The 22672-nt window shown below is 37.1% G+C and overlaps 1 protein-coding gene across 2 annotated transcripts in view; it reads left to right on the top strand.

The window, feature by feature from the left end:
• Window positions 1–22672, top strand: part of MEMO1 (mediator of cell motility 1) — a 115693-nt gene that overhangs the window by 50752 nt on the left and 42269 nt on the right. For both annotated transcript variants that reach the window (XM_044261819.1, XM_044261818.1), the window contains 2 exons: window positions 3105–3186; window positions 18792–18860. In XM_044261819.1, the coding sequence (XP_044117754.1) occupies window positions 3105–3186; window positions 18792–18860 (151 nt within the window). The remainder of the gene's footprint in view (window positions 1–3104; window positions 3187–18791; window positions 18861–22672) is intronic.

Here is a 22672-nt window from a genome sequence, read left to right on the forward strand (position 1 = left end):
ATCTAAAGAGAGCTCACCCTTTTATATGGCCAGATACAACCTATTACATACATGTTCTCAAGATAAATTGTAAGTAGTGCTCAAGTCAGAGGACTTGATAGCAACATTTCTCACACATAGTTCATTCTAAATCAGTTGGTAATTGCGGTGACCATATGTATTTGTAACTGGCTAAAAATAAACTTGTGTTCTTATGATAGGAGGTAATTTTGCAACTTGGAAGTAGATGGTCAGCTAGTTAGGTTCCTGTCTTCCCACAAAAACTGGCAGAAAGGGGCACCTGGGTGGCTCAGTCATTAAGCATCTGCCTTAGGCTCAGGTCAGGATCCTGGGGTCCTGGGATTGAGCCCTTCCCTGCTCAGTGGGAAGCCTGCTTCTTCCTCTCCCCCTGCCCCTGCTTGTGTTCTCTCTCTTGCTGTGTGTGTCTCTCTCTATCAAATATATAAATAAATAAAAATCTTAAAAAAGAAAAAAAAAACCGGCGGAAAGAGGGTGCTATCTCCTTTGGTGCGAATCACATTTCAGAGAGTCCTGGGTTGCTGCTTAGAAGCTTGCTTGCTTGCTTATTTATTTATTATTTAAAGTAAGCTGTTTACCCAACATGGAGCTTGAACTCAGGATCCCCAGATCAAGAGTCACATGATCTACTGAATGAGCCAGCTCAGGTCCCTAGAAGCTTATGTAGCTTTTAAAAACATTTACATATATTTCAAGAGATAGAGAAAGAATTTACGATTGCAAGTTTTCTAGAGAAAGTGCTCTAAGACGATTGTGTTCTAAGACAAATCTCTTCCCTTACTTTTAAATTTTATTTTAAGTAGGCATCATGCCCAATGTGGAACTCAAACTTACAACCCTGGGATCCAGAGTCTCATGTTCCACTGACTGAGCCAGCCAGGGCCCCCATTTTTCCCTAATTTTTAACAGGAAGACTTCTCATTTTTTGCCCTTACACTGATGGGTAAATTGATCTGCCACTTCAGTGGGCAGTTTGCAGTGTTCTGGTGATCCAGTACTTTTATTCGTGGTTAAACCCCAGAAGAACTCTTAAAACATTTTTTCTTTATTCATTTGAGAGCAAGAGAGAGGGAAAGCAAGGGAATGTGGTTGGGAGGAGCAGAAGGAGAGGGAGAGAGAGAGAATCCTTAGCAGACTCCCCACTGAGCATGGAGCCTGACACAGGCTCTATCCCATGATCCTGAGATCCTGACCTGAGTGGAAATCTGGAGTTAGTTGCTGAACCGACTGAACCAAGCAGGCTGCCCCCAGAAAAGCTCTTAATACATGTTTATAAGACACTTGTAACATTGCATATTAGCAGTGAAACAGTGGAAGCAACCAAGTGTCTGTGAAGAGAATGAATAGATAAATTTTGGTGTATTTACACAGTATAATACCGCATTAAAGTGAGTGAACTAGAATTATACAATCAGCATGAGTACCTGTTATCAGTAATGTTGTGTACTAAATCAAATTATGGAGGAACATGCACAGTATATTTATGTAGTATTTAAAAACATTCAGAACAATACGTAAGCAGAACAATGCATATTTTCATGGGTATATACATTAGTAAAAATATAATGCAATGATAATCACCAAAATCAGAAAGTGATTTTGATTTCCCTCTGAGGAGGAAAATGTATAATGGGATCAGCAAGGTTTTCAAGTGTGTCTGTAATATTTTATTTCTCAATGAAGGAAGATCTTAAGTAAAGAATACTAAAATTTAGGTTTTTGGGGTACTGGGTACATGGATGTTTGTTTTATTATTATCTAGATTCTTCTGTAATGTTTAAATATTTTATGATTAAATGCATAAAAAAAGAGAGCCAGAGGAAAAATGCTAATGGTAAGGATCTAGTAAAAAGGGACAAGTTTGTGCAGGAGAGTAGGACAATTAGAGGAGCAGAGTCCTTGAGAAGACAAACAATGGGACCCAGTGGAGAAAGAATTTGTTTGACTTTTGATAGGAGTAAGGTCAATGTGTTGACACAGGAGAGAAGGCAAAATAAATGGTAAGAAGAGGAAGTAGTTCTCTTTTGAATTTAGGGTGACTAATGTCCAGGTTTGCCTGTGACTAAGAGGTTTCCCTAGATGCAGGACTTTCAGTGCTAACACTGGGAAAGTCCTTGGCAAATTAGGGGGGTTGGCTATCTTCTGATTTTCCTTGACAAAATGAAAAACCATGATCATATGCTGGGAGTGAGAGGGGAATGAGGCTTTAAGGTAAAATGAGAAGCTATATGAAGTAATTACCTTAAGGCTGGGAGAGCAAGTTTATGAGGTTAATGTGGTATGATTTCTGAGCTTTGCTAAGGGTCTGCAATTTATGGGTATAATTTTAAAGTTCATATGGTTGTGTTTGTCATCTCATTCAGCTGAACAAGTGAAGATACTGTGTGTGACTGGGGGAGAAAGAGGAGCAAGAGTGAGGGCACAGGTAAAGAAATGATTCAGAGTGATGGAACAAGTCTCAGGCTGGGTAAGAGGGGAAGAAGAAAGGAGAGGAAAGATAGTGGGGAAAGTAACTGAGAATCTGTTGGCAATCAACAGACTTCTAGAAGTGAACTGGGAAGATAGGCAGTGAGGAGAGTGGGATGCTTGAAATTGAGATTTTTGACATGGCATAGTCACTGGTTATCAATGTGATCATCAGAGTAGGGGCTGGACTGGATAGAAGGAAAGGTTTTGGGTATGGGAGTGATCACTCCGTGGATGTGATTTTAGTGATTAAGGCAAGTTTTGGTGCTCTGTAAACAGTCACTCAGGTGTTCTCTTTTCATATGCCTAGAGTCTTTTGTTTCTTGTTTTATTTTGTTTAAACAGTGCCTCAAATTATAGATCGTATTGTTGTTCTGGAATGAAGATGGTTGCCAGTAAGTAAATGGATAAAAGCAAATTTTGTTTAATCAGTACATGGCCTTCTCTATGGCTTGCTTAGTAGTTGGTTAAGTATCAAACATTAACGTACAAACTAATGATCCCAGTGCCCATTAAGCTATTTTAGTCCCAAATAAGTTCAATAAGGATTTTGTGTCATGTATGGTTATATATAGTACATTTCTCTGCTAACTCCAATTTCTTTCTTTCTCTTTTTATAGGACCGCAGCTGAATGCACAGCTAGAAGGTTGGCTCTCACAAGTACAGTCTACAAAAAGACCTGCTAGAGCCATTATTGCACCGTAAGTTTTAAGGTTCTTTACCAGAATATTTCATATATTAATTATTAATATAGAATAGTATCTACTGATGGCTCTAAAAATTTAATAAATGCTGTATTTTGAGCTGAAGAAATTATATTTAGTCATTTTCATGATTTCTTTGGCTTTCACTTTAACTCAAGGATAAAGGAAGGATAAAGGAATTGGCTATTTTCTCAGGTGCAGTAATTATAAAATTTATTTTTTGATAATAAAACTGACTTTCAAAACAGAAGGTAATTTGCAGTGTATAAACTTGGTGATTTCAGATTGCTATAAATGACTAAGTTCTGTTTTAAATAGTAAAAAGATCTACTTTACTTCAGCTAACTTTTTCCTTATAATGAAAATTATAAATTATAAATTATGCCTGGGTGGCTCAGTTGGTTGAGTGACTGCCTTCGGCTTAGGTCATGATCCTGGAGTCCTGGGATCAAGTCCCACATTGGGCTCCCATCTCCATGGGGAACCTGCTTCTCCCTCTGACCTTCTCCCCTCCCATGCGCTCTCCATACTCTCAGATAAATAAAAAATACCTTAAAAAAATAACGAAAAAGATATGTTAAACAATACCATGCAATATGGAATAGCGATCAGATATTTGGAGAAGGGGTAGCTTTTTTTTGTTTTTAATGAAGAAAATCTGTGATTGTTTTGTCTTTGAATCTTAGAAGGCATTCTAGAACTACAGGCTAACAAATACAATTAACAGTGTGTCTGTAAGTGATAGGAATTCAGTTCATTTTGATTTGGTTTCCAGTGCTAACTTTCAAAACACATTTTTTAAAGCACATGTTAACTGTCTTCCGAGAAGAGTAAAGGTTGGAGTTTGTCCCATTTCTTTCACAGCAGTGTCTTTTATGTAACTTCTGTTGAATTAGGTTTGGTGCCCTGATAAATAAAAAATAGTGAAAATAAAAGCATCTACTTATTGAAGAATATGAGAATTAAATAAGTAAATACAAACAAAGAGCCTACATTAATGTCTGTCACATAACAAGTATTCCATAAGTGTTAGGTAATTTAATGTGCCAAATGTTTTGTTAAGTGGTTCATTTGTGTGATCTGACTTGATCTCATTTAATAGATACAGGAGGCTGACTGTACCACTTACATGATATGTGACATACAAGTAACTTAATCTCTTATGCCTTTGTCTCATTGGTAAAATTGGAATATTAATAATACCTCCATGTAGTTTTTTGATGATTAAATGAGTTAATCTTTATTAACTTATAGCATAGTAACTTAAGCTATTATTTATTTAGTCATTCAGCAAATATGTATCCAACTAAATGCCAGGTGTTCTTAATGCTACTTTTTATTTCATTGAGGTTTTTGGGGGAGGTTTTATCTTGTTCTTTTTTGGGGGGACATTTTCCTGTTTTCTCAGTTTGCTTGACTCTGTGTTTGTTTCTATGCACGAGTATTCAAAGAATGGCCTCCTATAGCAGATGAACCTTATCTTTCAACCTTGCCCTAGCTCTTCGTTTTCTCTGAAACCTTTGTGATGTTCTAAGCAGTCTGATTTATTCCTGATAAGTCCCAGTTGTTGAGAGTGTGCCAAGACTTGTCAGTGTTCTGGGGGGTGGATCTCAAGCAACCCCCAGTTATATAGGCTGATTGGAAGCCAGACCCTCAGGCAGCAGATTTTAAAATATGTAGGCATATATAGTCCTGTAGGGCTGTAATTGTACACCCTGTTGGCCTCCAGACCAGGTGATCTAAAGGTGTCCTCTGGGTGACAGTGACAAAAACCAGGGCTTTAGATGAGTATATAAGCTCCTTTTTGGAGGTCGTGGCGAAATGTAGTGAGGCTTAGGGAGAGTGTAAAGATGGTGTCCCCTGGCTTCCTTTCCCTGAAAGCACCTTCACAGCCTCCAGATGTGTAGCTGATGTGAAGTATGGTGCTCAGGCTGAGGCTCTGGGCAAGTAAATAGGCCTGTTTCACAGAAAGACTAGGGATGTTTTTCAAAGTACTGTCTCTGTAGTGAATTGTCTCTCTGATTGTTACAGCCCTTTTGGACCCAGGATCGCAGGCCTCCCGGCCACCAGAGCAAGTGATCAGAGTGTCCCCTGTGTAGACAGCATATGCCTGCCAGCTTTAGCAGGCCCATAGGAGAGCACATGGCTTGTGCAGACACAGCTTTCACATGGGCATGGGGGAGCACAGGGATGGGTTACCCTGTTGGTGCTCTCAAGGCAGAGGGAGAGAACCATAAAGTCCCTGCCAGTGCCTCTGTCCCTGGAGAGAGGTCCAACAGGCCCCTGCCCCTCTGACAGATGCTGTAGGATTAGCCAGTGAAACTCCTTCATGTGTAGTCTGGGTGCTTTTCAAATTGCTGCTTTTGTGCTGGTTTCCAGGGTGACTAAGTCTGCATGTGAGCCCTTTAAGAGAAGTATCTCAGTTTCCTACAGCCCTTTGGGTCTGCATGTGAGCCCTTTGGGTCCTGGATGTGAGCCCTGTTGGTGTTCAAAGCCAGATGTTTTGGGGGTTCATCTCTCTGTTACAATTCCCAAGGATTGGGGTACTTGATGTGAGGTATGACCCCTTACTTCCTCAGGAAAAAAAACTGCATTTGTGAGATTCCTCCTGATTGTGGGTCCCCATGCCAGGGGTGGGATTTTGAGGAGACTGCATCTTGCTTCTCCGTCCCAGCTTGATGTGGCCCTTTTACCATTTGCTGCAAAATGTTCAACCGGTTTTCAGGTCTTTTCCAGAGGGGATTGTTCGATTTGTGGCAGTAGATTTGGTGTGTCCATTGGGTGTGAGTTTAGCATATTCCTCTGCTGCTATCTTGGACTACCTCCCAGTGCTGCATTTTGCATAAACTAAAATTGCTACTTTCATGGTGCTTACATTTTAGTACTTGGGAAACCAGACAGTAAACAAATAATTACAGGCATATATCAAAGATAGTGTGGGTTTGGTTCCAGACCACTGCAATTAAATGAATATTGCAATAAAATGAGTCAAATGAATTTGTTTCCCAGTATGTAAAAGTTATGTGTATACTGTAATGTATTCTATTAAGTGTACAATAGCATTATGTCTAAGAAAATAGTGTATATACCTTAATTAGAAAATATTTATTGCTAAAAAACATTATCAGTGAGTTAAAACATTATCAGTTAATCACTGACAACGGATAGCAATAACAAATAATAGTAATAATAATAATAATTATTATAAAGTTTAGACTTTTGCAGGAATTACCAAAATGTGATACAGAGACAAGAAGTGAGCAAATATTGGAAAAATGGTGCCGATGAACTTGCTGATTCAAGGTTGCCACAAACCTTCACAGCTTGTAAAAAACAACAATGCAGAATCTGTGTAGCCCAGTACAGCAAAGCACAATAAAACGAGGCATGCCTGTATATTCTGTATCAGGAGCTAATGGATGCTAAGAATAATAAAGCTGATAAGAGGATTGAGAGTGACAGTATGGATAGAGAGGTGCTCATTTATATAGGATAGTAAAAAAATGTGGTGATAAGGTAAAATTTGAGCCTAAATAATAAAACAGAGAGGTTCTGCTGATATCCAGGGAAAGTGTTTTCAGGTTGAGGAATAGCAAGTACAAAGGCTCTGCAGCAGGATATGCTTAGTATTGAGGAAAAGCAAGGAGGACAGTGTAGCTGCAGTGACGTGTACAAAGGGAAGAGGAGGGGATGAGATTGGCTAGATCATGAGGAGGCTTTGTAGGCTATTAAAAAAACCTTGGTTTTTATTCCAAGTGAGATGGCAACTCATGAGAAATTTGGAGCAGAAAAGTGACATGACTTGACTTAGGTTTAGAAAGATTGTTCTTGCTATTGTATGGATGGTCTGTTTTGTGGAAACAGAATGTAGGAGACTTACTATAATAGTACAAGAGAGAGATGACAGTGGCTTTGGCTGGGGGTTAGTGGTGGAGGTGATGAGAAGCAGTGTACTCTGGATGTTTTACAAAGTAGGATCAGTAAAGTAAAATAAGAGTCAGAAATGGCTCTTGAAACTGGAAATATGGAATTGGTTTTATACTGATAAGGGACAGATGGGGTAGAGGTGGGAAGTAGACTTTAAGGTGTTTATGTAGAATTTAGGATTGTATTTTGATCTTTGTAAATGTTGAGATGCATATTTACATATCTGTAAGTGGAGATTTCAAATGGGTAGCTAGGTGTATGAATCTGGAGTACAGAGAAGAAGGGCCAGACTGTGTTGATAAATATATATAGTATATATGGGGTATATATATAGGTATATACATATAGATATATATAGGTATATATGGGGGTGTATGTGTGTGTGTGTATGTGTGTGTATATATATATATGTATACATACATATATATATATATATATGTATATATATGATACTTAAAGTCTAAACAGGCTGTGGTCGCCTAGTGAAGAAAATTTGGACAAGAGAAGAGGTTCAAAGACTTAAGCCCTTAGACAAACTAATTTTATTTAGAGATCAGGGTGAAGATGAGCATTTGCAAAGGAGGTGCTAAAGGAGGAACAGTGGGACAGGAAGAAAACTAAGAGTGAGTGGTGTCTGTAGGAGGCAAAAGGATGGAAATTTTTTCCTCAGTGAGGAGAAAATTAATAAGCTGTGTCAAGTTCTGCCAATAGGTCAAATAAGATGAGGATTGAGAATTGAAGATTGGATTTGGCAATATGGAGATCACTGGTGGCCTTGATACAAACGTTTTGTGGAGATGAAAGCGCAATTGCAGTGGGTTCCAGAATCAGAAAGGGAAATAATGTGAGGATAGTTTTTTTTGTTGTTTTGTTTTAAGATTTTATTTATTTGAGAGAAAGAGAGCATGAGCGGGATGAGGGAAGGAGAGAAAGGGAGAGAGAATCTCAAGCCGACTCTTTGCTGAGCGTGGAGCTCGACACAGGACTCGATCTCATGACCCTGAGATCGTGACCTGAGCCAAAATCAAGAATCCAACACTTAACTAAGTCACCCAGGTGTCCTGAGGGTAATTTTTTTTTAAAAGATTTTATTTATTTATTTGAGAGAGAGAAAGGGGAGGGGCATGAGCGTAAGCGGCGGGGAGGCAGATGGGGAAGCAGACTCCCCTCTAAGCAAGGAGCCTGATGTGGGACTTGATCCCAGGACCCTGCGATCATGACCTGAGCTGAAGGCAGACACTTAACTGACTGAGCCACCCAGGTGCCCCAGGGTAATTTTTTTTTTTTAAATGAACTTTTCTGTAAATCAAGGGAATGGGGCACATGGAATATGTTGTCAGGTGAGAAATTTTACTTAAGGTGGGAGATATTAAAGTGTTTATAATATAGATGAAATGATCTAGTAGAGAAAGAAAAATTGATGCAGGAATAAAGGGGGAAGTTTGCTTAATCCTTGGTTGGGTGAGAAACAATGGGTTAATAATCATCTCTTTATAGTAACTCATGACATAGGGTCTATGTCATTCTCATCACTTTGCTGGTATTTGACTATTGTAGGTGACCTTCCTAGTTAGAACTTGTTTCAAATGTGGGAGGTGTGCTAAATCAACATATAATTAAGTCAAGGTTAGTTATTCATGAAAATGTAGCTAGACTTGTTTCCTTTTTATATTTAGCTCTAAGTTGAAATTGGCAGTGGCCTGGGAAATGAAATGTTTGAGTCTAAGTTACAAATATATTGATTTGTAAAGGATTTCCAAGTTACCTTAAGTTTTAAAATGAGTATTTGAAAATAGTTTTGGGTTTGGTGTGCATGTTTCTGTTATATAGAGACTTTGTAGTTATGTTTATGCATATATAATGCAATTTCTATTTTGTTAACATATGAAAACTTTAAATATAGTCAAGTTTATCTTATTATGTGGTTTCCAGAAGTAATTATTTTCCTTTCCAGAGGAGGTTTTTTTTTTTTTTGTTTTGTTTTTTTTGTTTTTGGTTTGGTAGAAAAGCAACAACAAATACTTTATTGTTCTTTAGGGACAAAAGGGTCTTTGTTAAGAACATGCTTATTTAGTAATTAGAAAACTTAAAATTTTAAGATTCTACTTTTATTTCAAATAAACATTTTTTTTTGAAAGATTGTATTGTTGAGTAATCTCTACACCCAACACGGGACTCAAACATACAACCCTGACATCAAGAGTTGCATGCTCTAGTGTCTGAGCCAGCCAGGCACGCCTGAAAAACATTCTTTAACTTTTATAAAATTTAGCTTTCTTGGACCAGCTCTTCTTAGATTTTTGCCTTCATGGGCATAGATCATGTAAAGGGAGCCTTAAATAACGAACAACTCAGAACCTAGACAGCATACTTTTAAAAGTGCTTAAACAGATTGCTTATTTGTATATTGTACATAGATGTAGATTAAATAATGTCATTAAAGAATAAATATTGACCCATAAACCACCTATTGATCAATGTTAATGATTCTCATCTATATGGCATTTAGGCAGGTGTAGTTGGGGGATTAAGAAGAATTTAATTTGATTTAAAAATGTCCTTTGGTTGAATTTAGGACTTTACTTGTCTTGAGGTATAGGAAACAGTATGTTGCCCAGGGATATATATTGAAATAATCTCATGAACTGGAAGTTCCAGAAGCCTTCCTACCATGACTGTCAGACACCTTCATGCCACAATTGTTGTTTATCTTGCAGTATGCAGGAATAACTCAGCAGCCCTTAGAATGGAGCTGGACATTATTAAGTATGTATCACTTAAGAGACCTCTTATTGATTATAAAAATGTAATCAGATAATTAGGAGCGGGCTTACTTATACTATAAAGCAGATACTATGGATATTGTAGCTGTCCTCATACATTTAAACTGAGTTTTATTTTTTTTTTAGTAGTGAACTTAGTAGAAGTAGTATAAAGGATACTTTCACTTTTCATTGTGTACCTTTCTCTATTATTTGACTTTTTTATACTGTGTGCAGTTATTACTTTGAACATAAAAATTATTTAAAAAAAATTAAAAGCTAGGAAACATTTATATGGAAGACCATTTTACATAGAGTGAAGTACACCAGTTCAGCTCTATTGGTGTATATGGTGAAACAATGAATCTTTATAAATCATGTAGTTAATTTAAGTTACTGGAGATGTGTAACTTGTTTATTTCTAGTCCTTCTTTATTTTAAGCAGTAGATTATTCATGGCAGTATCTCAGGTCCTGCATATTCTAGCAGTAAAACAATCTAGATGTGCAACATTGTGGTTAGTTTATTCTTAGTTGACTTGAATAACTTTAATAACTTTCCCTAGTTCATAGTATTGTTCACTTAATATTTGTGAGATTCATTTTGTAAAAATAAAATATTCTGCGCAATGACTTTCTAACCTGAACATTTCGGGGGAATATAATCATCTAATATTTTTTTATGAAGCAGAAATCTTGAGGGCCCCCAAGGAGTGCCTATGAAAATAAAAGAAAAAAGACGAGGTGCAGTGAAACAGAATGGGGAGTGTCAGTGTGAGGCTCCTGCTTCTGGAAACTGCTTAGAGCCATTGTTGTTCAGGTGGTTCCCATAGGCTCACAAGTGTTTTTAAATTTAGTTTCTAGCTTTCTAGATTATAGCTTACCTTAGGTAGATCTTGTAGACTTATTGCTGCAGGAGAGAATTTCATCTGGTCCAGTCTTCTCATTTCATCTACTTCAAACTTTTTATTTTGCATTTTTGCTGCTATTAAGAACTAGGACTATGAGAACCTGATTTTGTTGAATCCAGGGTTTTTTTTTTTTAATTGTTCTCCATATCCTCTTTGATGAAAAGTCTCTCATAGAACGAGTGGTAGACTTTTGGCATTCACACTTTATGATATTCACCTGTAATCTTGAAGGTTTCAGGATGAACAAGTGAAAGTCCATGTCATGTAGTAATTGGGAATTTTCCTGACATAGGAATTTAAATTATACCCACACTGCAAGGTTGCTGTGTGGGAAACTGTCCTTTAACCAGCAAATGACCATGGATGATGCCTTGCATTCTCATTTGATTACATTTCTGTGTGGGGCACAGAAGGTTTGGAAAATTAGGAGCTGGACTTCGAGATATAAAGTCTGCTGTGAAGGAGTAAAGGGAGAAGCAGAATTATCCTGTGTTTCAAGAAGGATCAGTTTTTAGAGGCATGGTTTTGGTCTAATGAGAAAGTGATAGATATTAAAGTATAATTTTGAGATTGCCTTCATTGAGGTTACACTGGGAACCAGAGTGACCTGGAAAAGCTAGCGGGAATGACATTGCATTAAAGTTTTAAGAGCCCGTGAAATACTGATTGGGATACACTTTTACAGTGTATATTCAATTATCTGTAGAGCTCACATTTTCATTGCTCTTCTGACAGTAATGCATAAAACAAAGAAACCTTAGATGTTCCCTTCGTGAAGCCTCTTTTATTATGTGTGATCCCTTAATGAAACCTTGTTTCCACATGTATTTAGAGTCATAGATTCTGTTCGCAGGAGAGAGAAAGGTTTAGGAGCAGAGGATCAGTGGAGAGATTTGATGATTATTACAATGGCTCTGTTCATTACCATGTATCTGGGCCAGGATAAAGTAAAGTAGTAGAAATTCATTCCTTTGGCTATGATCTTGGTCCTTTCATGAAGAAGAGTTTCTCATGATGTGGGTGGGTAAAGAAGGATGGTACACTTAATGATTTTTAAAAAAAATACTCTGCACTATATTCTTTTTTTTTTTTTAGTGCTACCTAAATAGATGTTTTATTCTGTATTTTTTTAAATTAAATTTTTTTCAGTGTTCCAAATTTCATCGTTTATGCACCACACCCAGTGCTCCATGCAATACGTGCCCTCCTTAATACCCACCACGAGGCTCACCCAACCACCCCACTCCTCCCCTCCAAAACCCTCAGTTAACCCTCAAGTTAAGACTCTCCGTCTCTTTTTGAAACTATTTTGTCTTTACTTCAAGCAGACTTTTAAGCCCTCAAATTCAGAAAGGACTGAAATATTGAAATCTGAGTTCTATTATAAAACATACTTACATCAGTTAATCATGGTTTCAAAACCACCCATCTTCCTACAGTCTTATAGGATATAAGGTATTCTTCCAGTTTTTAGGGTTGTTGATTTTCCTACTGCATGGAGACCTTCCCTTCTTCCTTAAAATGTATAGAGGTCTCTTATGGTGGTTAAGAATGGGTTCTGGAGCTGTACTACCTACCTTTAAGTCCTGCTGTGGCCACTTACTATTTGTGTGACCTTGAGCAAATGTCTTAACCTTTCTGCTTTAGTTTCTTCATCTATAAAGAAAAATAACAATTCCTATCTCAAAGAGTTGGTGTGAGGATTAAATGAGTTACTGCTTTGACTTACGTGGATGAGTGACACAAAGTAAGCTATCAGTAAATGTTAGTTATTACCATTATCGTAATTATCCTCTTCTCTTCTTCATTCACTCTGTACGTACTTGGTCACTAAAATATGTCAGTTTTTCTTTTTAGGTTGTAGAACATTCATGTCTCATTTCCCACTGGCAGTGGGACCTTTGTAGAACATGACATTTTGCTACCTCAGGCCACGGTTTCCAAGAGAGACATTTGCTACCTCAGGCCACGGTTTCCAAGAGAGCATCATTTAACACCTCCTGCTTCTGATCTCATGTTTTTCAGTACTAGACCTATAACAGTTTTGTGCTGTCACTACCCTGCTCTGGAGTGTATAGCAGTTTTTCAGTGACTTGTTTTATCAAGCCCAGACTTCTCTGTCTGACTGTGGTTTAACCATACTTCTTGTTCCACTCAGGCCAGTCTCCTGTTTTCTCAATTACATCAGTCACTTGAATGTTTGCTCATGTTCTTCCTTCAACTTTTATGCCCTTCCTTTGTGCCTTTACCTTTCTACTCTTAGTATTTCTATTCTATCTATGCTTTAAGAATGCAGTGTTTCATTTTTCTGTTTTTTTTTTTTTTTGGTATGATTTTATTTATTTATTTGAGAGAGAAGGAGTGAGCAAGAGAGGGAGAGAGGGAACAGGGGGAGGGGAGAGAGAGAGGGACGAGCAGACTTCCCACTGAGAAGGGAGCCGGACTTGGGGCTCAATCCCATGACTTGAGCCAAAGGCAGATGCCTACCGACTGAGCCACCCAGGCATCCCAAGAACCCATTGTTTCTAAGATGACTTACTGGCTTTTAAGAACTACACGTGGGTAGGAACAGGATTGGTAAAACTGGGAGATAGTCATGCTGCAAGATTGATTGAGAGATCAGAGTATGGACTGAGGGTCAGGGTCTTTAAATTCAAGAACAGCAAACGAGTTAGTCTGAGAAGCAGATCTAAGATGGAAAGACCAGCTTGAACTGTAAGGTTGGGACTTGGAGGGATGGGATATGAGAGACAACTGAGAACGAAGCAGTATTGAAAACACGAGATGTTATTCAGGTTTTAGACAGACCAGGACAGGTCCTGATGGATCAAAGAATTTCTAAGGTCCACATGACTGGGCAAGGTAGCATATTTCTGAATTGAGAAGGGGAGCCAGTTATGTTAAGATTAGGAACAGCTGTTAGGAATCTGAAGTAGTCAGTTTTGGTGTGTTGGGCACTGGAAGACTTGGGACATAACTGGAAAAAATTGAGTCCCCTGGTTAGGCTAGAATATCAAGATGAGGAAAACTGAATGTGCTGAGCCATACAACAACTTACATTTCTTCTGGCTAAGATTAGAACTGGGTTGTGAGAATATTGCTATACTGAAGCACCTTGATAGGCTCTCTTGCCGGAGGGATATGGATAGGGTGACTACCATTAATCCAACCAATAAGGCCTTCGGTGACTTCAGGTACTTAGTATAGGTCCCACATTACTTAACTCTTGATTAAGCATCCTGCTATCCTGTATTGCTGTGACTGACTTATGTGAATCTCTTTTTCTCCATTCATAGTTTAAGCTAGATCAAATGATGACCCTTTTAAAAACAGAGCTCTATTTTGCTAGGATTAATATACAGCTGCCTATATTTAAAGTGTACAGAGGGATACATTTGAAATACGTATACACCTGTGAAACTGTCACAACTAAGGTAATAAACATTCATCATCCTCAAGTTTCCTTGTGCCCTTTTGTAACTCTTCCCATCTGTACCTCTCTGTCTCTTCTTTCTACCCACATGCATTGACTTACTCTGTGTTGCTACATGCTAGTTTTTATTTGAATTAGTAGGATTATACAGTATGAACTCTTTTTGTCTGGCTTTTCTCAGCATATGTCTTTCTTTCTTATCATCTTTTTTTGCATAATTATTTTTGAGTTTATCAGTAGTTCATTCCTGTCTCTTGCTGAAGAGTATTCCACTGTAGGACTAACTCCTCAATTTGTTTATCCATTCACCTTTGGAGGAACATTGGGTTGTTTCTGGTTTTTGACTGTTGCAAATGAAGCTAGGGTGAACATTTGTGTACAAATCTTTGTGGTTATAATGCTTCCAGTTTTCTTAGGAGTGGAAAGTTGGGTCATATGGTAGGAGTATATTTAACTTCTTAAGAAATTACCAAACTGTTTTCAAAAGTGGTTGTAACATTTTATATTTCCACAAGTGTAGCCTGAGTTTCAATTCTACATCCTGAGCATACTTGGTATGGTTATGCTTTTCAATTTTAGCTATTCTGCTGGGAGTTTAGTGGTAGCTTTTTGTAGTTTTAATTTGCCTTTCCCTAAATGATATTGAGCATTCTTTTTGTGTGCTTATTTGCCATCCCAGTATATTCTATGTTGAAGTATTTGTTCAAAGCTTTTCCTATTTAAAAAAAATTGTAGTAAAATATACATAATGTAAAACATACCATCTTAGTCATCTTTATTTTTTTTTTTTTTTCAAAAAGATTTTATGTACTTATTTGAGAGGGACAGTGAGAGAGAGAGATTGAGAGAGCAGGAGAGGAGGGAGGGTCAGAGGGAGAAGCAGACTCCCCATTGAGCAGAGAGCCTGATACAGGGCTTGATCCCAGGACTCTAGGATCATGAGTTGAGCTGAAGGGAGATGTTTAACTGACTGAGCCTCCCAGGTACCCCAACATTTTTATTTTATTTTTTTAAGATTTATTTAGGGGCATGTGGGTGGTTCAGTGGGTTAAAGCCTCTGCCTTCAGCTCGGGTCATGGTCCTGGGATCCTGGGATCGAGCCCCGCATCGGGCTCTCTGCTTCGCAGGGAGCCTGCTTCCCCCCACCCTCTGCCTATTTCTCTGCCTACTTGTAATCTCTGTCTGTCAAATAAATAAATGAAATCTTTAAAAAAAAGGATTTATTTATTTATTAGAGAGAGAGAGAAAGAGCACATGCGTGTGTATGTGGGGTAGGGCAGGGGAGATAGAGAATCCTCAAGCAGACTCCCCAGTGAGCGCAGAGCCTGACTTGGTGCTTGGCCCCAGGACCCTGAAATCATTATCTGAGCTGAAGTCAAGAGTCAGACGCTCAACTGACTGAGCCACCCAGGCACCCCCCCATCTTACAGTTTCGTAGCATTAAATATATTTTTGTTATTTTGCAACCAATTTTCAGAACTATCTGTCTTACAAAATGGTTACCTGTTTTAGGTATTGGGTTTCTTTTAAAATTTCTTTACATATTCAGATATAAATCCTATGTCAGATATAAATCTGAGATATCTAGAAAAATATTTTCTACCAGCCTGTATTTTGTCTTTTCAGTTTATTGTACATTTTGTAATCAGTTATGGCAGGAATGAATTACTCCACATTAATTGGCAAGTTGTTATAAATCAGGGCTTGATTTACCTTTTGTTGATTGTTTGTACTTAAGAAATGGGGAAAGTGTTAATAGTGCAGATTAAACTGAAAAGTTTGTTGTGTCTGAAGCTCTTACGTTATAAAAAGTGTAAGAAAGTATGGAAGGAAATAATTCCTTCTAATATTTGAAAACTGTTATCTAATCAGCGGAGATTCATTCAGGTCAGACGTATGTCTTCGTTGTTCCATCGCTTGGGTATGGATATGAGAATTCAGCAAAAATCAGTGGAAGTCTTCTGTGACAGTCAATTGACTGTGGAATTGGCCATAAAAAGATTTATATTTTTTTCATTATTTGTAAATTGTGTGGTACATATCTTTTTAACTCAGTAGAGTTTATAGTAAGCTTATGTACACATATATACATTTTTTTTCCCTGTAGAGACAGTTGTTAAATATTTCCCAGCATACCACTGGCCACACAATAATAAGTAAGCACCAGGAAAATGTGTTAAACTCATGTAACTTGAATGAGTCAAGAAAAAAAAAATGAGGTCAGGAAACAAAGTCATTCCATAGGTGATTCTAATCTAATTCTGAAACCAAAAAAAGATGAAAGGGATGAATAATAGGGGGAGAAAATGAAAGGCGTAATACACAAAAAATCAAGTCAGTTCTCTTATTACTAAAGACAGAGAAGTGAGTTATTTTCTTCTAGGAGTTTTATGACTTCAGGTCTCACAGTTCTTCAGTCCATTTGCAGTTTTTGTAGATAGGTATATGAACATGGTCCATTTACATTCTTCTGCCTGTAGCTGTGCAGTTTTCCCAATACCATTTGCTGAAGAGACTGTTCTTCCCTATTGTAAATCCTTGCCTCCTTTGTCATAGATTAATTGACCATATGAGCATGGACTTATTTCTAGGCCCCTATTCTGTTCCATTGATCTGTTTTTTTTTTTTTTTTCAATACCGTACTCTTTTAATTACTACAGCTTTGTGATATATCTTGAAATCTGGGATTGTGATACCTTCAGCTTTGCTCCTCTTTCTCAAGATAGCTTGGCTGTTTGGGGTCTTTTGTGGTTCCATACAAAGTTTAGTACTATTTGTTCCAGTTCTTTGAAAAAGACTGTTTGTATTTTAATAGAGATTGCTCGGGCTATAGAAATATTTTTCTAGATATCTCTTCAGGCAAGGGAACAGAAGCAAAGATTAAGCCAAAATAAAAAGCTTTTGTACAGTCAAAGAAACCATCAACAAAACAAAAAGTCAGCTTATTGAATGAGAGAAGATATTTGCAAATGATGTATCTGATAAGGAGTTAATATCTAAAATATATGAAGAATGTCTACAACTCAGTAACAAAAACAACAAAAACAAATAATCTGATAAAAATGGGCAGAGGACTTGAGTAGACATTTTTCCAAAGAAGACATATAGATGGGCAGTAGACACATTGGGAAGATGCTTAATCACTAATCACCAGGGAAATACAAATCAAAACCACACTGAGAAATCACCTTTTATCTGTTAGAGTAGCTGGAATCCAAAAGCCAAGAAATAAGTGTTGGTGAGGATGTGGGGAAAGAGGAACCCTCCTGCACTGTTGGTGCAAATTGTTGCAGCCACTGTGGAAAACCGGTTGGAGGTTCCTCAAAAAATTAAAAGTAGAGGAGCACCTTGATGGCTCAGTTGGTTAAGTGTGCCTTTGGCTGACGTCATGATTTCAGGGTTCTGGGATTGAGCTCCTCTTTTGGGCTCCCTCCCTGCCCTGTGGGGAATCTGCTTCTCCCTATGCCCCTCTCTCTGTTTGTGTACACTTTCTCTTTTGAATAAAAAAAATAAATAAAATCTTTAAAAAAAAATTAAAAGTAGAATTGCCACATGATCCAGTACAGTAATTCCACTACTTGGTATATTTACCCAACGAAAGAGAAAACACAGACTTGAAAAGATACATGCATCCCTGTTTATTGTAGCATTATTCACAAGAACCAAGATATGGAAGCAACTCAAGTGTCCATTGGTATAGATGAATGGATAAAGAAGATGTGATATACACACACCCACACATGCATACACGCATGTGCACACATATGCAATGAAATATTAGCCATAAAAAGAATGAGATCTTGCCTTTTGTGACAACATGGTTGGACTTAGAGGTTATAAATGCCAAGTGAACTAGGTCAGAGAACGACAGATACAATATGATTTCACTCATATGTAAGATATAAAAAAAAAATGAACAAGGAAGAAAAATAGATAGAAAACCAGACTATTAAATACTGAGAATAAACTCATGGTTGCCAGAGAGGGGGAGATTAGGGGGATGATGGGTGAAATAGATAAAAGATTAGGAGTGTACTTGATGAACACAGAAATGTATAGAATTCTTGAATCACATATTGTATACATGAAACTAACATAACACTGTATGTTAATTATACTTCAATTTTTAAAAAGTATAAATAAAAAGAAAATAGAAAAAGAAAGTGAGTTGCTATTGTAGGATATTTGTTTTGGTCTGATTTGATTTGCTCTGGGTCTCATTGCTATGTAATAGTCTGCTAATAATATTGAAGAGGAATGTTAAAAACTCACGTATTATTAGTATTACATAGCAACTTCCAATAAGCCTGGAGTATCTAAATTTAATTGTTTTTAAGACCAAAAAAATTACAAAACACTTTTTAAAATTTAAAAATAGAACATAGAACTATTACATGTTCTCTGTTGTGTGCTAGAGTTTGCAGCATTAAGCTACATTGCTTTTTTATCTATACACTTAATTCTGTGATGTTTACCATAGTTATTATATTTCTTTCAAGAGGTTTTTTTCTTTTGAGAATATCTTATTTCGAATCTGATGATTAAGTTTAAAAAATATTTTGTTTTGTAGCCACGCAGGATATACATACTGTGGGTCTTGTGCTGCTCATGCTTACAAACAAGTGGACCCATCTATTACGTAAGTAATACACAGTTTTGTTTAAGTGAGAGAAAAAGTTTTGTTTAAGTGAGAGGGAATTACAACCACTTTGTCACAGAAATAATTTGTTTCGGCATGCTTATTGTTATATACTCGATTTCATTAAGAATTTAACTTTTTATATATTTATTATACCTTATATAGGTTATGAAAAGCTTTTATACTGTTTTTCATTGTCTGAACACTTAGTTTTTACTTTTCCTTTTGTTGGTAATATGTTTAGTTCTGGAAATGTTAGAAGGTTAAGTGTTTTGGTTTAAAAAAATTTTTTTTTGAAATCAAGAGATGAACATCTTTACGAATGCACAGCATTTTGTTCTGTTAATCATTTTGTAATTTAAAATTGTTTATTCTGCTTGTTAAATTGTGGTTAATGAAAGAAAATAATTTCTTATTGACCCAGTGAGGTAGGTGAATTATTTTAGAATCTGACAGTGAATGTAATATGGTGTTTGAAGCATGTTAGCTCTTTATTCAATAAAAGCTCTGAAATTAACTTTAAAATTTTTTTCTGGCAGATTGACACTTATTAAGTAATATACGACTCTCTAAGAAATTTGTGAACTTTCAAAAACTTCTGCTAGAAATAGCCACCTAAATTACTTAATTTGCTGACCAGCATTTTATTTAAATATTTAATTCATAAATGTGAACTAGTATCAGGCTCCAGTCTGTACGCCAGTTATTACACACTGTACGAATAGGTAAAATCAGCCATCTTAATTCTGTCAAATGTTGATTGTTAGGTTAGACTTGTGTTAGTAGAGGTGGAGCATAATCCTTCAAAAGAAGTTTTTTTGTAGTGTGCTCTGCATATTGTATCATACCTTTGTTGGAAATTATTTTTAGTAAGTTTTTAATAATAAAATGATAATGTTGCCAAATTGATGAGGTTTTGGTTAGCCCAGCCTCATTTATGATGTCTTGAGGAGTGTCTTTAACAAGTACTTCTTAATACATATTTATTATACTATTTCAGCTAATTTATTTCATGAGTAAGAACAAAAATAAATTAGATTGGAAAGATTTCCAAAAGTTTCCTTCATTTCAGCCTATAAATAGCTATAATCCAAGTTAGCGAATATGATAGCCTTTTCAAAACCTATTTGATGATGTTATTTTCTAGAAGGGTAGTCCTGAATTAAATTTGGCTTAGTAATATGTAGAGAGATATAGAAACTATATTGGAAGATGCAGAAAGCATGTATTAAATAAGTTGATAGAGAGTGTGAATGGAATGAAGAAGAGTAAATGGAAGAGAGCTAAGGACTAAGATGATGATAGAGGAGGTGAGTAATAGGCAAATGATGCATGAAGATGTGATCAGCTTAATTCTATAATTAGTATGTAATAATTGAATTTTGAATAAGTAAATCTGAAGGTCCCAGGGTTAAAAATGATTGGCAGTCATTGACAGTATTCTCTTAAACGTGGCCCTCCTTAAAATTGGCAATGTTTCAGAGTTCTTTGAGAAAAATAGAAGAATGTCTTTCTGGGAACTGTGAGAAGTCAACACAGAAGACTAAATTCACTAGCTTCCATTCTTACTTTCCACACTAATCCATTCCCTACATGTCAACTAAGATCATCTTTTGTACTCTCTTGTACTTTGAATGGATTTTATTTTTAAGATTTTATTTATTTATTTGACAGACAGAGATCACAAGTAGGCAGAGAGGCAGACAGAGAGAGGAAGGGAAGTAGGTCCCCACTGAGCAGAGAGCCCTATGTGGGGCTCGATCCCAGGATGCTAGGATCATGACCTGAGCCAAAGGCAGAGGCTTTAACCCACTGAGCCATCCAGGTGCTCCTGGATCTTTTTTTTTTTTTTTTTAAAGATTTTATTTATTTATTTGACAGAGAGATAAAGAGAGCCTAAGCAGGGGGAGGGGCAGGCAGAGGGAGAGGGAGAAGCAGGCTCCCCGTTGACCAGGGAGCCTGATGCGGGGCTCTATCCCAGGGCTCCAGGACCATGACCTGAGCTGAAGGCAGCCGCTTAACTGACTGAGCCACCCAGGCGCCCCTTGAGTGGATCTTTTACCTTTGCTTCATTTTGTCATACCATGCATAGAACATTTAGAAGATATTTCTTAATTGAATTGTGCAGATCTTTTGAATGTTGACATTTCATCATGCAGTGCCAAAAAAACCACATTTGTTAATATCACCACAAATATCATCAGAATTTTTTTTTTTTATTTTTTAAAGATTTTATTTATTTATTTGACAGAGATCACAAGTAGGCAGAGAGACAGGCAGAGAGAAGGAAGCCAGCCCCCCACCGAGCAGAGAGCCTGATGCGGGGCTTGCTCCCAGGACCCTGGGATCATGACCTGAGCCGAAGGCAGAGGCTTTAACCCACTGAGCCACCCAGGCACCCCTGGAAATAGCTTTAATTATTGGGGAGCTGTCCATCTCACAGTGATAGAAGTTTTGCAAGAGTCTGATTTTCACATAAAAGCTTCAGTTATGTCTTGGGCAATGTTTTCTTTGAAGTGGCAGGCCTATTTTGTTCATTTTCTAGGAAGTTTCTGCCAAATACCTAAATTGGAATAACCATAATTTGTCTACAGTCACTTTTTGAAGTAAAAATTGTGTTCCATGAAAAAAAAAGTTTGGTTTAGATCACACTCATAATCACACAAATGTTTTCCCCATGACATAATTCAGTATATTGCAAAAGTGCTTTATGCATTTATCACCATCAATTTAATACATTTTGTTGTATAGAACATTTTTATAAAACTGTACTCAGAGTTCATGATTTAATGAAAGTAAGTGAAACTGGCCTAAAAAACCAAACAAAAACCCAACAAACCTTGGTGTGGGTGAAGGTAAAGAGCACACGACTAGCCATACATTTTGATTCCATTACCGTGATCATAGTTCTGATGTGTCAGTGGTTTACCCAGACTCATTTTTGTACCGTTTTAAGTACAAATGTCAACACAGTGGAAACGGCAAATAAATTCCTGATTATTATGAAAATAGTTTTGATTTTGTGGACTCCTTTAAAGGGTCTTACGGAATCTGCAGTTCACAATTTGAGAAGTGCTGTGATACAGGGTGATTGGATTTAGTTTATGTGCTGTGGAAGGAGCACAGGGTGATTAGATTTAGATCATGGGCGTTGTGGAGGGCATTTCTGAGGAAATGATTTTTAAGCCGATCCAAAGGAACAGTAGCACTTGTGAAGGCTTTAAAGTAGGCTGAGTTGTGTTCCAGTCATCAAGGAACTGCAAGATCAGTATCCGCAAACTACTGTGATCAGGGGTGGTGGGGGGGAAAGTCGTGCAAGATGGGGCCAGTGCATTTGAGACTTCAGAACCCATTGTAAGGAGTTTACATTTTATCCTCTGATTAGGAGAAGTCATTGCAAGACCTTTTAAAGCAGGGGAGTGATGGGATCTGATTTATGTTTAAAGGAGTACCTTGGTTGTTTAAGGAATTTAAAAAATGGTATATTTAAGTAAGTTCTTTCTCATATTTACTGTTGCAGTGTCTTTTCCTATTACTAAAACTTTAATTGAAAACCTGGAACTTAGGATGTACTTAGATAGTAACTTGATTTTGATTCATATCTTTCAGAAAGCCTTTCAGGGTAGAAAAAAGAGCAAAAGGGATCTTCTTTGGGGCCAGCTGACATTTAATTTAGTTAAAACAGCTTTACTTGCCAGGAAACGTCTTTAAAAAATTACTTGTTTTCCATTATTTAGAACAAATAGTTGATATTTATGAAGGTAGATACTTAGGTAGCTTGTTAATGGGTTGCACAGGCTATACTTCTCATA

Source organism: Neovison vison, chromosome 8, assembly GCF_020171115.1.
Source record: "Neovison vison isolate M4711 chromosome 8, ASM_NN_V1, whole genome shotgun sequence".
Lineage (NCBI taxonomy): Eukaryota > Metazoa > Chordata > Mammalia > Carnivora > Mustelidae > Neogale > Neogale vison.